The 12825-nt window shown below is 46.6% G+C and overlaps 1 protein-coding gene across 1 annotated transcript in view; it reads left to right on the forward strand.

Moving 5' to 3' along the window:
* Positions 1 to 10567: 10567 nt before the first annotated feature.
* Positions 10568 to 12825, forward strand: part of LOC147659418 (claspin-like) — a gene marked incomplete at its 3' end in the record, with an annotated part of 44682 nt that continues 42424 nt past the window's right edge. Inside the window, exons 1-2 of the mRNA XM_086951757.1 lie at positions 10568 to 10678; positions 11988 to 12074. Of these exons, the coding sequence (XP_086807883.1) occupies positions 10568 to 10678; positions 11988 to 12074 (198 nt within the window). The remainder of the gene's footprint in view (positions 10679 to 11987; positions 12075 to 12825) is intronic.

Genomic DNA, 12825 nt, shown 5'->3' on the forward strand with positions numbered 1-12825 from the left:
GTGAGGCTCTGTGGATAGCTTTTTTTGTAGGTGGCTCTGTGTGGGTGGGTGGCTCTCTGTAGGTGGCTCTGTGTGGGTGGGTGGCTCTGTGTAGGTGGCTCTGTGTGGGTGGGTGGCTCTGTGTGGGTGGGTGGCTCTGTGTGGGTGGGTGGCTCTGTGTGGGTGGGTGGCTCTGTGTAGGTGGGTGGCTCTGTGTAGGTGGGTGGCTCTGTGTAGGTGGCTCTGTGTGGGTGGGTGGCTCTGTGTGGGTGGCTCTGTGTGGGTGGGTGGCTCTGTGTAGGTGGCTCTGTGTGGGTGGGTGGCTCTATGTGAATGACTGGGTGGCTGTTTGTGTGGGTGGCTCTGTGTGGGTGTAAATGCAATAGGTCATGCATATGCGAGCGATTAAGCTATTGGCAATGTAAATGACAATGCTATTTATTTATGATTAAAAAAAGAAAGTCATGAGCAATGCCAATAGCTCTACCTTTAATAATGCCGAGACCATTGCATTGTAAATGCTTGTTTATTTTACTGGCCATAGACTCAGTAGGTAACCTGTACAGCCATGGATGTGGTAGGATTTTCACCCGTTATGGAAGTAAAAGAACTATTACAAAATTGTCATTTTTTTAAAGCAATAGTGTTTATTTGCAAAAAGAAAAAAAACCCACACGCACGAGTGTGTGGAATTTCAAGGTCCATTTTCAAATTGCCCGGAATAGGGCTCTCGCTCTGCGCGACACTGCTGCGCAGTGTACGCTAGGCCCGAGCCCTAAAAACTACGTAGCAGTTTATCTTGATTTTTTTTTTCTTTTTTCTGTGCAACCCATCCTCATTTCTAATTAGAAAATACTGTCTTAGCAGCGCTGCTCCATGTAAATCTATTTACCACCAACAGGGGCAGTGCTGAGACCTGAACCTGGGACAAAGTAAAGACTGGAATCCTAATAGAGGTTCAAGTTAGATTTCTAATGTAAAATGAAAAATAACAATACTGGAAAAAGAGAAAAAAATAATATGAAAAAAATGTTTTAAAACACAATTACAAGTAATATTTTCTAACAAGTGATACCCCTACACAGATTCACACACTATTATTACTTTAACAGTCCCACAGAGCATGCAGAGCTGCTATAATCGTGAGCCAATCTACACGAAGTAGTAACAAACTCATGGGTAACAAACCGGACTGGAAGCCAGAAAAGGCTTTTCTGGCTTTCAGTCCGGTTTGTTACCAGACCGGGATGGTGCACTTTGTGTAGATTGGCTCATGATTACAGCAGCTCTGCATGCTCGGTGGGACTGTTAAAGTAATAATTGCTTGAAGTTGGAGCAGCTTTGTTTGATTTGAGGACCAATTAATTAATGTCTGGCTACTTGGTGCTGCTACACTGTGACCTCATTCGTGATTTCAATGAGTTGTGAATCATTATGAATTCTGTTGGCTAGGATGCTTTCTCATTCGCATTTCGCCTTGGTGTAATTTTTTTTTTAAACCTTTATTTGAACAAAACACCGTAATTATCAGTGGTGTACAGTCAGATCTGGTATATGAGTAAAAAAATACATTCCATCGTCAAATATTAACAGACATTGTTCCACTTCCCGGGCATCACACGTTATAAACGAGCTTAGCAGTCCACAGGGACGTCAAAGATTAGTGCGCCATACATTCACAGACTTCAGTAAGGAGGCATAGCACAGTGGACAGTAGTCTAGCATAACACAGTACCTAAATCACATTCTGAGTAGGTAGCGCTCCCCAGGAGCTTGCAACAGGCAGTTCTGAATGACACACAGTAATCTTGATAAATCACCCAGCAACTATCCGTTTCAGCAGCGCCCACCCAATCTTCATTCTAGTAGGGCGTAGGATCATTCATACCCCGCACTAATGCATGTATCTCGAAATGTGTAGCATAATGTCTGTCAAGTAGTTCACTTCTAACCCACTCCAACTCGACTCTCACATTCCGAGTCAGTATCTTGTACAGCCCTGGTCAGCAAGTAAACCTGCAGCGGACTCCAGAAATCTTTAGGCCTACATCTCACAGGCATCATTTCAGAATATATATTGTATTGATCCTGACAATATGTCACATCGTCTAGCCACTCCTTAAATTTTGGCGCCCTGCCTCTTCCCCAGCGACATGCTAATCGTCGTTTCGCCAGCAGTAAAGCCACATCTGCAAACCTACGATACGGTGCCGGCACTTCCTTCGTGTACCCTAGCAGCATCACCATGGGATCAAACAGTACCGCCTCCTCAGTCATGACCTGCAGGGCTTCGTGAACCTGTACCCAGTAATCACGTATGGCACTGCCCTCCCATGCCAAGTGGAGAAAATCAGCTCCCTCCGCCCGACAACGAGCACATCTATCATCCTCTGCCAAGTGGAATCTGAGTTTCCTGGCCGGAGTATAGTAGAACCTCTGTACAATTTTATAGTGAATGATCTTTAGTCGGCAGCTAGAAGAGATATTGGCAGTCACGCCACAACAATATGCCCATTGCTCGTCAGAAATTTCAACTCCAAGTTCAAGGTTCCATTGTTCCCGTGCACGACTAGCCGGAGCCACCCGCTGCTTCCTAATGGCGCCGTACAATTTTGAGACCAGATGTCGTCCATCAGACACCAACATAGCGTGAAGCGGTAAAGCCACTCCAGGTTCACATGGGAACCGAGGCAGCAATGTACGGAGGCCTTGCCTAAGTCGCACATAATAAAACACATTTAAGGGAGAAGGAGCCGTTCCACGGAAAAATTGGTCACGGGTTCGAAAACTGCCCTCAAGGAACAAATCCCCCCACGTAAGTGTCCCATTTCGTTTACACATATGCTGAAACCCAGTTTCCTGTAGCAGTGACAGTGCAGGATGATAAGCCAGAGGTAGTGCAGGCGAGTAAAGGAATGTTAGGCCCAATGTCTTCGCAACCTGCGACCAGGCATCCACCGTGCAAGTCACCGTGGTAGGCTGTGTATCCACATCACCGACTCTGCCCAATACCATACCTTCCAGCGGGAGGGGATGTGCAATCCATTCCTCAGCTGCTATCTGAGGCATAAACGGCGTGGGGCGCATCCAATGATAGGCATATTGCGTTTCAGCACTCATATAATATATTTCGAAATCCGAAATATCAAATCCTCCTTTGTCATAAGGCAATATTAAAGTAGACCACGCTAACCTCGGTTGTTTACCTCCCCAGAGCAGTCGAAGCAGCTCCGAACGAAGGCGTTTAAAAAAATACGCACCAGGGTGATAGGGAATATTCTGGAACAGGTATAGGAAGTGCGGTAATATCACCATTTTCACCAATGACGCTCTACCCGCCATAGACCGGGGTAAGGACATCCATCTCGTAACACTGTCTGCCAATTTGGTAATAGCGACTCCATAATTGAGCCTAATCTTTTCCTCCCTGTCAAGGGACATCATAATGCCCAAATAGCGAAGATCCGAGTCGCACCACTCTATGGGGTAGTCCAGCGGAAACCTGTCAACCGCTGCAGTGAGCGGAAAAAATTGAGACTTTTGCCAATTGATATGTATGCCAGACATACCTCCAAAAGCAACGAGCTCTCGCAGTAGCGCGTTGAGATTCGCCTGCGGGTCCCTCACATACAGCGTGACGTCATCCGCATACAGCGAGATCCCTATTTGGCGCTGAAAACAGTTAAACGCACTGTGTTTATGCAATTGCCGCATTCGACAAGCCAGCGGCTCTATGGCGATAGCAAATAAGAGGGGGGAAAGAGGACAGCCCTGTCTAGTCCCTCTCGTTATTGGCAGTTGGGGGGAGAGCACACCATTCACAATCACTCTTGCCACAGGTTGGGTGTACAGCAGTTTCACCCACGAGATAAAGATCCTAGGAAAGCCCATTCTACATAAGATGTCAATAAGATAATTCCACTCCACAGAATCGAACGCTTTCGTAGCATCTAAGAAAATTGCGGCTACAGGGAGGTCCGGAGCTATCGTTGGGATCAGAGAAAATAAAGTTTGAAGGTTATGCAAGGTCGCGCGACCCGGTACAAAACCGGACTGATCCGGCAGTCCTACGGTGGGCATAGGCAATGAGAGTCGCGTTGCCAGAACTTTCGCCAATATTTTGGCATCGCAGTTAAGCAGCGATAGGGGACGGTAGGAGTCTGTGTCCAGGGGATCCTTGCCAGGCTTAAGCAGAGAGGTAATTGCCACCTCTCTCATGGACCCCGGCAGAATCCCTACCTCCAGGGACTCCTCAAAGACCTCTCTGAGTACTGGAGCCATAATATCAACATAGCATTTGTAAAACTCGGCAGGGAGTCCGTCCAACCCCATCGCCTTTCCATTATTCAAGGACATAATGGCGTCTCTGATTTCCTCCACCTCAAGGGGCCTACCGAGAAATGCCCCATGATCATCCGATAGCCAGCATAAAGCAAGATCGTCAAGGAACCCCCCATATCTAACCTCTCCCACCTGTTGTGTAGTGTATAGTTGTGTGTAGTGCTGCACAAAGGCCTCCTGAATCCCCTTCGCATCCTGACAACGGGTACTGTCCTTCAGGAACAGTTCCAACACCCCCGTACTAAATCGTGGGTGTCTCGTGAGTGCAGTAAGTACCTTCCCCGGTCTCTCACCCTCACAATACTTCCTCGCAGTCCAGTACTTCCCTCTGTGCTTCACCTCCCTGGCCGCCTCCTCCTCAAATTCCGACAGTTTGTCCCTAAACTGATGTCTAAGTTCTGGGTCAGAGCTGGTGAGCATTCTATTTTCTAGGTTTTTTAAATCGGCCTCCAATTTCGAGATGGTTTGAACAATAGTCTTGAGCACCCCACAACTCTTGGAAATCGTGACTCCCCGGATCGTCACCTTAAACGCTTCCCAGATCATTTCCACACTATTCACTGAACCCCTATTCCTGGGAAAGAACGCCTCTATTTCCTCCCCAAGCTCTGCCTTAAATATGGGATCCAACAGGGCTGAGGGAAATAGCCTCCAGGGGGGTCGCGGCCTATGAAGTCCCGGTATTGATAGGTGAATCCTAACCGGGCAGTGATCCGAGTATGTTCTGGGAAGATGTTCCACCTTGTGTATCCCCACGACAAGCCCCCTTGACAGAAAGATATAGTCCAAACGCGCCCATGTGCGAGCATGCGCCGTGAAGTGTGTGCCCTCTTTAACGCCCGGGTGAGCGTATCTCCAGCTATCCACCAGACCTGCTTCTTCTAAAATGCCCCGTAACACATCTTTAGCTTGAGCGTTGTATTGATGGCTCCCGTCAGATCTATCCTCCACAGCTCTCAGAGCTAAGTTAAAATCACCGCCCCACACTACATGCGTGGCCTCCACAGCTATAACATGACCCCAGAGTGTAAGAAAAAAGGCAGGTGTATCCACATTTGGCGCATAACAGTTCACAAATACCACAGTATCCAACCCAAGTCTCCCCCACAGAATCACATATCGCCCATCCGGATCCACTCGCACCCCCAACTCCTGAAAAGGAAGCGTTTTCTTAATCAGCACAACAGTCCCACGCGCATATGATGAGTATGATGAAAATTTCCTAACTGTGGCCCACTTCTTACCAAATGTAGGATCAGCCGTCTGACGCAAATGTGTCTCTTGCAGGAAAGCAATCTGTATTAAATGCCTATCTAAATCCTGCGTGTTTGTTAAAAACAAGGGGACCCCATACAGTAGAACCTGGGGTAATGAAATGCTTTTGAAAGAACAATGGTTCAAGGTAGGCCATAAGAGGTCCTTAGTGGGGAGTAGAACAGAAAAGCGAGTACTTAATAAGTCGCTAGGGAGCAGAGGTAGTAGGTACAGGTAGGAGTTTTTTATTTTACTCTTTTTTCTCAAGGATATACATAAATAATTATACTGTATTGCAGGTGCTCAAGAAAATTGGTAAGAAGGGCCATGAAGAGGGCCTGGTATACACACAGAGAATATTTACTAGAACCTCACCCTAAGGAAACCATTCCTAAAATTACCTGTGTTACTACCTTTAATACAGCTAGCAACAAACTCACAAAAATGATAAAAAAAACATTGGAATGTACTAGACCCTTTAGAGCTAAACACTGGGCTCCCGCTTTTCTCATTTAAAAGGGGTCGTAACCTGAAAGACCACCTAGTGAGAGCAGCTAGCAACCCAATCATTCATAACACAATTGAAACCAGATTGAATCTACCACGAGTCCAAGGGCATTTCAAGTGTAATAAGTGCATGGCATGCGAATTCACCACCAACACTAAAGTATTCGAGTATGGAAGCGTTAAGCACACTCTTAATTTTTTCACAAACTGCAATTCAAAAAATTTAATTTACAGTATTGAATGCCCATGCAAACTACTATACATCGGACAGACGACTCAACAAATAAAGAGCAGAATATCCCAACACAGGAGTAGGATCCGATGTAAGGTGACAACGGCTCCATTGATGGAGCACTACCTCGAACTGGGACACACTGAAAACGACATGAAGTGGCAGGTTATTGACAAACTGATGCCAGATGCCAGAGGAGGCAATCAACAAACAATACTCAATCGCTTGGAATGTAAATGGATATTCTACTGTAAAACAATTGAGAAAGGACTCAATTCACTTGATGAATGGAACATGTGTACCTGAATCACATAAAGTGAATTTTTCTGGGAATCCATTAAGCCATGTACTCTGCTTACTAAACTGACCAAGCTGCATCAGTACCTTCATGTATGTGACAATTGAATGGTTTTTCCAAGAAATGTACTCAATGGTGTCCAATTAAGGTTATGTCTATTGCCACCTATTATAGATTAGTTCTTTAGCTTTTAGCTTTGTTCTTTAGCCTATTGCCACCTATTATAGATTAGTTCTTTAGCTTTTTACTTAGAACGTTGTGATTCTGGCCCATAACGATTAACACCGCCTCTCAATCTCATTCCTTAACTCTTTTCACGCATTAATTCTTTTCACGCATGAGCCAATATCAAACACTCTCCCCTAGCGCATGCTCGCAAATAGTCCCTACTGCGCATGCTCCGTATGACACACTACCGTGTCTGCGCGCGCATCCACTCCCACACGCTAATAATGGCGGATCGGGCGTTCACTTAGTTGTGAGCAACCGCGGAAGAGGTACTCGGACCCCCTTCTCCTGCCACGAAGTCCTGCCAGATTAAGTAAGTGTACCGCCGACCACGGGGCAACGCTTGGCGTATTTGAATCTCTATCAATCTTAGCCACGCACTGACACAATTGTTTTTGTAGTTTCAGGCGCCCATTCTCTTTTAATGCAAAAGCGACGAACGCGCTAAACGGAACCCCTTTATACTAACTCCGGGTCTGTTCGTTTAACCCTTCAAGTAAGTAGCCTTGGCCTATTTCAGCCCAGTAGTAACCACCAGCAATTTAAAAAGTCCTAATTAATTGATTTTTTCTCACTGTATAAGTTCAAGTAGGACCCTCGTCCAAATAGAAGTGACTGAGCGCTACTTGATTCCCTTCATTGGAAGACCCATTTTTCATTAAGTACAGTGTAAGTACAAGTCAATATGGTTATTCTCCAGCCCGCCCTTTTATTAACTGGCTCTGTATTAATAGATACTAATTTTAAAAACCCCCAGACCAACCCAAGAACTATGCTTCCTTAATTTGTAATTAAGGTTACCAATTCCATCCCATGTTCACTATTATTCTCCATTACCTGCAGATTTAATTGAGAACAGCGACATTCAATCCGCTGTACTGTCAAACAATCATCCTTGCCTTAAAAAGCATCGGCAAGGTACAGTTTAATTTAATTTGTTACAAAGTAACTGTGCCAAATAATGCATGCACTCTTATATATCTCTTATATAAAACTTTTGACTAAATAAGCGCCAGATACGAAGTTGAGGTTAAACCATACACCTCCCTATTTTAATTTAATTTAATTCTTCACCAAATGCGCATGTGTAAAGATATGAACATGTGCATGCTTTTATTTCTATGATCCCGGGAGCACAAAATGATCTGCAAGTTTTAGCACACATGTAGGAATGCTAGTTAAGCATACATGTAGGACCATAATTGAAATTCTTATAGTTTCAGGAGGCTCATCTGTCCTGATGATGATCTAAAGCTATATAGATCGAAACGCCGTCGACCTACCCAAGGAATTTCACTCGTTCTATTTGTACATAATTGTTGTGTTTTTATCCTTGTTGTTGATGTGTGACAGTCCGTTCACTTTTACCACTTATGTCACGTCCTGCACCATACTATTCACTTGAGCACCTGCAATACAGTATAATTATTTATGTATATCCTTGAGAAAAAAGAGTAAAATAAAAAACTCCTACCTGTACCTACTACCTCTGCTCCCTAGCGACTTATTAAGTACTCGCTTTTCTGTTCTACTCCCCACTAAGGACCTCTTAAGGCCTACCTTGAACCATTGTTCTTTCAAAAGCATATCTAAATCCTGCAGCACATTCCTACATTTCCTGGCATCATTAAGCCCCCGTACACTCCAGGACAAAATCGATATCCTATCTAGCGCGTTATCAGGCATCACCCATGTAAAGAGAACACTATCACAGATTTATCCATATGACCACGTCGCCTCCCAGGCGAGGAACAGCGTAACACAATACCAGTATACACTCTCACCCGCACCAGATCCACACCACAGTCATCACTGTCTTCTCCCATCCCCTGAACACGACAAACCCCACCCAACCGCAACCAGCAACCCACATGTAACAAACGCATGGTCAGTACCAGTAACAGTGCAAGCCCAATATGCATCGACCAACTAACATCTACATCATTTCCGCCAGTAGAACACCTACATCGCCCCCCTCCTCCCTCATGGCCACGCCAAGGACGAGCAGAAGGCACAGGACCGCCCCAAAGCATATCTACACAGGCAAGGCCCAGTGTGGTCCCATAATAATCAAATCCTCGGTCCAATAAGGCATGCACATTGAGAACATAGCAGCAAACATCAGCATAACAAACCGGTCCAGGTCCCAAAAGTACAAAGTACATCAGTAGCCTATGCGGTGGGAAGGATCATGCATCTTCATCTGCTGAATGGAAACCCTCCTGTCCTTCTTCCTCGCGTCGTCTATCCGCAGCACGTTCCCGCCTGGGGCGTTTCACAAAGTCTTCCGCCTGTTGCGGGTTCGTGAAAAAATGCTGCTTCGCCTGATGCGTCACTCTCAGCTTTGCAGGATATAGCAGAGCATAGTCCACCTGCATCTCCCTAAGTTTTTTCTTAACGTCAAGGAATTTGCGCCGTTGCTCCTGCACCACTGGCGTGAAGTCCGGGTATATGGAGAAGTTGACCCCGTCATAGGAGAGCGTACGGGCAGTGCGAGCTGCCCGAAGAGCTGCGTCTCGGTCCCGATAGTTCAGGAGGCGCGCAATGATAGGGCGCGGCGGGGTACCCGTGGCTGGTCTCGGCCCAAGTGACCGGTGCGCTCGTTCCACAATGAACTGCTTAGAGAACGCCTCCGCACCAATCGCGCCAATTAGGATTTTCTCCACATACGTCTCCATCTTCCCCACATTTGTCGTCTTCGGTACACCTACCACGCGTATATTGTTGCGCCGACTTCTGGCTTCCAACTCCTCATTCTTTGCCGCTATCACCCGTAGCATCTTGCCAGCTGCGTCGTGTGTGTAGCCGCAGTATCATCATGGTCAGAAATACGCTGTTCCGCCGCAGTGATGCGTTCCTCATGTATGTCCAGTTTTTGCACCACCGCGTCCATCCGCGAAGATAGTTTATCCACCTTGTCCACGATAGTAGCAAACCCCTGTCTCATTTCTTGTAGCATCTGCTGAAAGTCCGGGGTAACAGGTTGCGGGGCAGCATCAGTGACAGGCGGAGAGGATCTAGAGCTCCCGGAATCCTGTGCAAGGCTCGTACCCCTCTTGGCCGCCATTGAGTCGAAGGACAGCTTAGGCTGCCTGTTGTCCGGCTTACCCATGGCAATGTGCCTGTGTCTGTTCGCAGCGCCCACTGGGGGTAATAAGGATGTCCGAGCCAACCAACAAGCACACCGCAACGCAATCCAACTGGAGACTCCTCCGCCCGTCACCCGGCACTCACCGTTCACAGGAGACTCAGGGCAGGCCGCAGCTCCTAGGTTCTAGTACCTTGCAGATGTGGCCCATAGGCCGCAGCGCACTCCGGTAGCAACAAGAGCATACACAGCCCAGGTAGCAGCAGGGGTACCCTCGTGCACGCACACCCCCAGCAGTAGAGCAGGTCCACCAGCACTGTGGCTCCGCAGGTAAACAGGCAGCGCGTTAAGCCATCTCCCCAGTCCGTGCCATAGGCAATATGGAGGAGCACACCAGCGCCAGTAGCAGTGGCACCCAGTCACCAGCGCTGCAAACAGCAGGTCCAGCAGTCTAGGCAGTGCTCCGTAGTGGAGACGCAACACCCTTGAGTGAAGCGAGAGGGAGAACGTACATAAGATCAGTTTAGCGTGTAGAATCTCCCGCTGTACAACTGCAGCACCCTTCCAGCGTTGATAAGTGCAGCATGGCCTGCCTCCCGCCGATGTCAGTCTCCTCGGTCTCACGTACCTGGTGTCGCTAATGGCGCCAAAAACACTGCAGCTCTGCACCAGCAGCTCACCCGGAGTGCGCACACAGAAGAGCACCCCAGTGCAGCTCCAACCGCCGTATGTCCGTCTGCACCCAGCCGAGGTGGGGAAGGATCTCGATCTGACAGGGGCACGAGCAGGTAGAAAACCCTGCCACACCCGTCCATGCAATGGCCGCCTCCCGATACGGCCGCCGGCTCCAGTTTCAGCGTCTGTCCTCCTCAGCCCGCAATCACGGCAACTACCGCAGCGGAGCCCCGAGTGTACTGAGATGGCATCGGAACACCGCTTCCACACTCCGGAAGCGGGTCCCGTAGCAAAGCACCGCACCAGGTAAACCTGCCGGGAGGCGAGCATCAGGGCCCTCACTCCACGTGTCGCGCCGCGGGCTCAGGTAGCACAGAGAGCCGGCCAGCAATGCTAGTCTCTTCCAGGGCACCCCTCGGGGAGATCTTCACCCGAGCATAACTTTGGCCAGGAACAGCGAAAGCACACAGAAATTGGACCGAGTGTGTATCGTGTCGGCCCCTTCAAGGATCCAGGGTCAGAAGAGGAGCAGGCGATGATAAAGCAGGATAAATTAACGGATTACAACTCCAGGCTGCAGGAGCCTCACAGAAGTGCGGCCATGCTGCTAGTGCGCCCTCTAGCGCCCCCGCCTTGGTGTAATTGCATTTGGAGCAAGTGGAGCCTACCTATTTACATGCTGCTGATCGGGTACTTATAGATTTTATTACTGGAATTTTCTATTGGATGCTCTGGTATTCATTATTGTCGATTCTGGTGATGACCACCAAATTTTAAAGTAGTCGAAACACCGTCGACGCCTTCATGTGGTCTTGATTAAGGATGCATTTTTTGCTATGTTTTGTTTCGGTCTTGTACAACCTACATGTATGTAACTTTCCTCAGCCACTCGTTTTGTTTACACAGTGTATTGTCTCTATGGTTGTTTGTGTAACGTATTGAGCGCCACTGATGATGTATTGTTATAACTATCGCCTTATTAAAACATTTTTTACATTTTTGTGAATCAGTGTAGGGGTATTACTTGTTGGAAAATATTGCTCGTAATTTTGTTTTAAAATACATTCTTTTTCATATCATCTTTTCTCTTCTTTCTCATTTTCTAATATTGTTATTTTGCATTTTACGTTCAACATTTAACTTGAACCTCTGTTAGGATTCCATGTAAATCTAGGTCACGTTAGACACTGCTCTTGTGGTTGTCTGATAATCATTGTTATAGTTGCTCTGGTTAAATAAAAGCAGGGCAAGATTGCCGATGTGTACCCTTTTTATTTGTGTTCTGAAAGTTTGTTAATATTTTGCCAATTAAAACTGAGTGATTTCTATTGTAACTGCAGAAGCTTCAGGGCTCCAAGTGTGATTGTATTTTGACTCCCTTTTAGGTTGGAAACCTTGAATCTGAGCATGGAGACTACAGACGGGATTATGATGAGGATGAGGAAGCTGCAGGGAAGAATAATAAAAGAAAGGTATGGAGTATTTGACCTTTCTTTTCTCTACACAACTGATTAGCTCTACACAGGTGTCCACCCTGCAGTGATCTATCACAAAAAGATTGATAATGATCAACAGTAAACATGTTACAAAGCAAATATCACCGAATGCTGCTTTGCTGGACTTATTCTTTGGAAAACAAGTTGATTCTGATTTTAGAAGTTATGTACAGTGCAGCACCCATTTATGTCAGCAGTTCCATAGAGTATGATATTCGAGTTTCTGATGCCACATATTCCCTTTAGGTTTATCCCTTTAAATTGCAGTTAGAGGTGGAGGAGGAAAAGTGATAGATGAAAACTGGAGCTCCATCCCTCATAGATGCATACTAAAGAGGAAAGTTGGGAGTTCTGTTTCAGGCTGGTGTGTGGTCTGGGACTAGCTTTTTGAAAACATCTATGTTCTTTGTGAGGGAAGGAATTTTGTTTTCAAAGGCGGGTGTTAATTTTTTTCTGGTCAACATACTACACATTAGTACCGGGTACCACTTCACTCCTAAGCAATCTTGTCTTTACTTCTTTATGAAACTCCTAACTAGGTGTAAGTGGCCATCTTCCAAGTGTACCCGTAGTAGAGATGCTTTATTCTCATTATACATTTAGAAAAGACTATGTGATGTCCTAGCTTTATGCAGGCAAAGCTACACAGCAGTGTCCACTGGCATTCTTTGCTGTTTCATAGGGACTCTCTTGCTATATCTATATCACAGTGACTTGATATACATTC

This window comes from Lissotriton vulgaris, unplaced genomic scaffold, assembly GCF_964263255.1.
Source record: "Lissotriton vulgaris unplaced genomic scaffold, aLisVul1.2 SCAFFOLD_7479, whole genome shotgun sequence".
NCBI classification, from domain to species: domain Eukaryota; kingdom Metazoa; phylum Chordata; class Amphibia; order Caudata; family Salamandridae; genus Lissotriton; species Lissotriton vulgaris.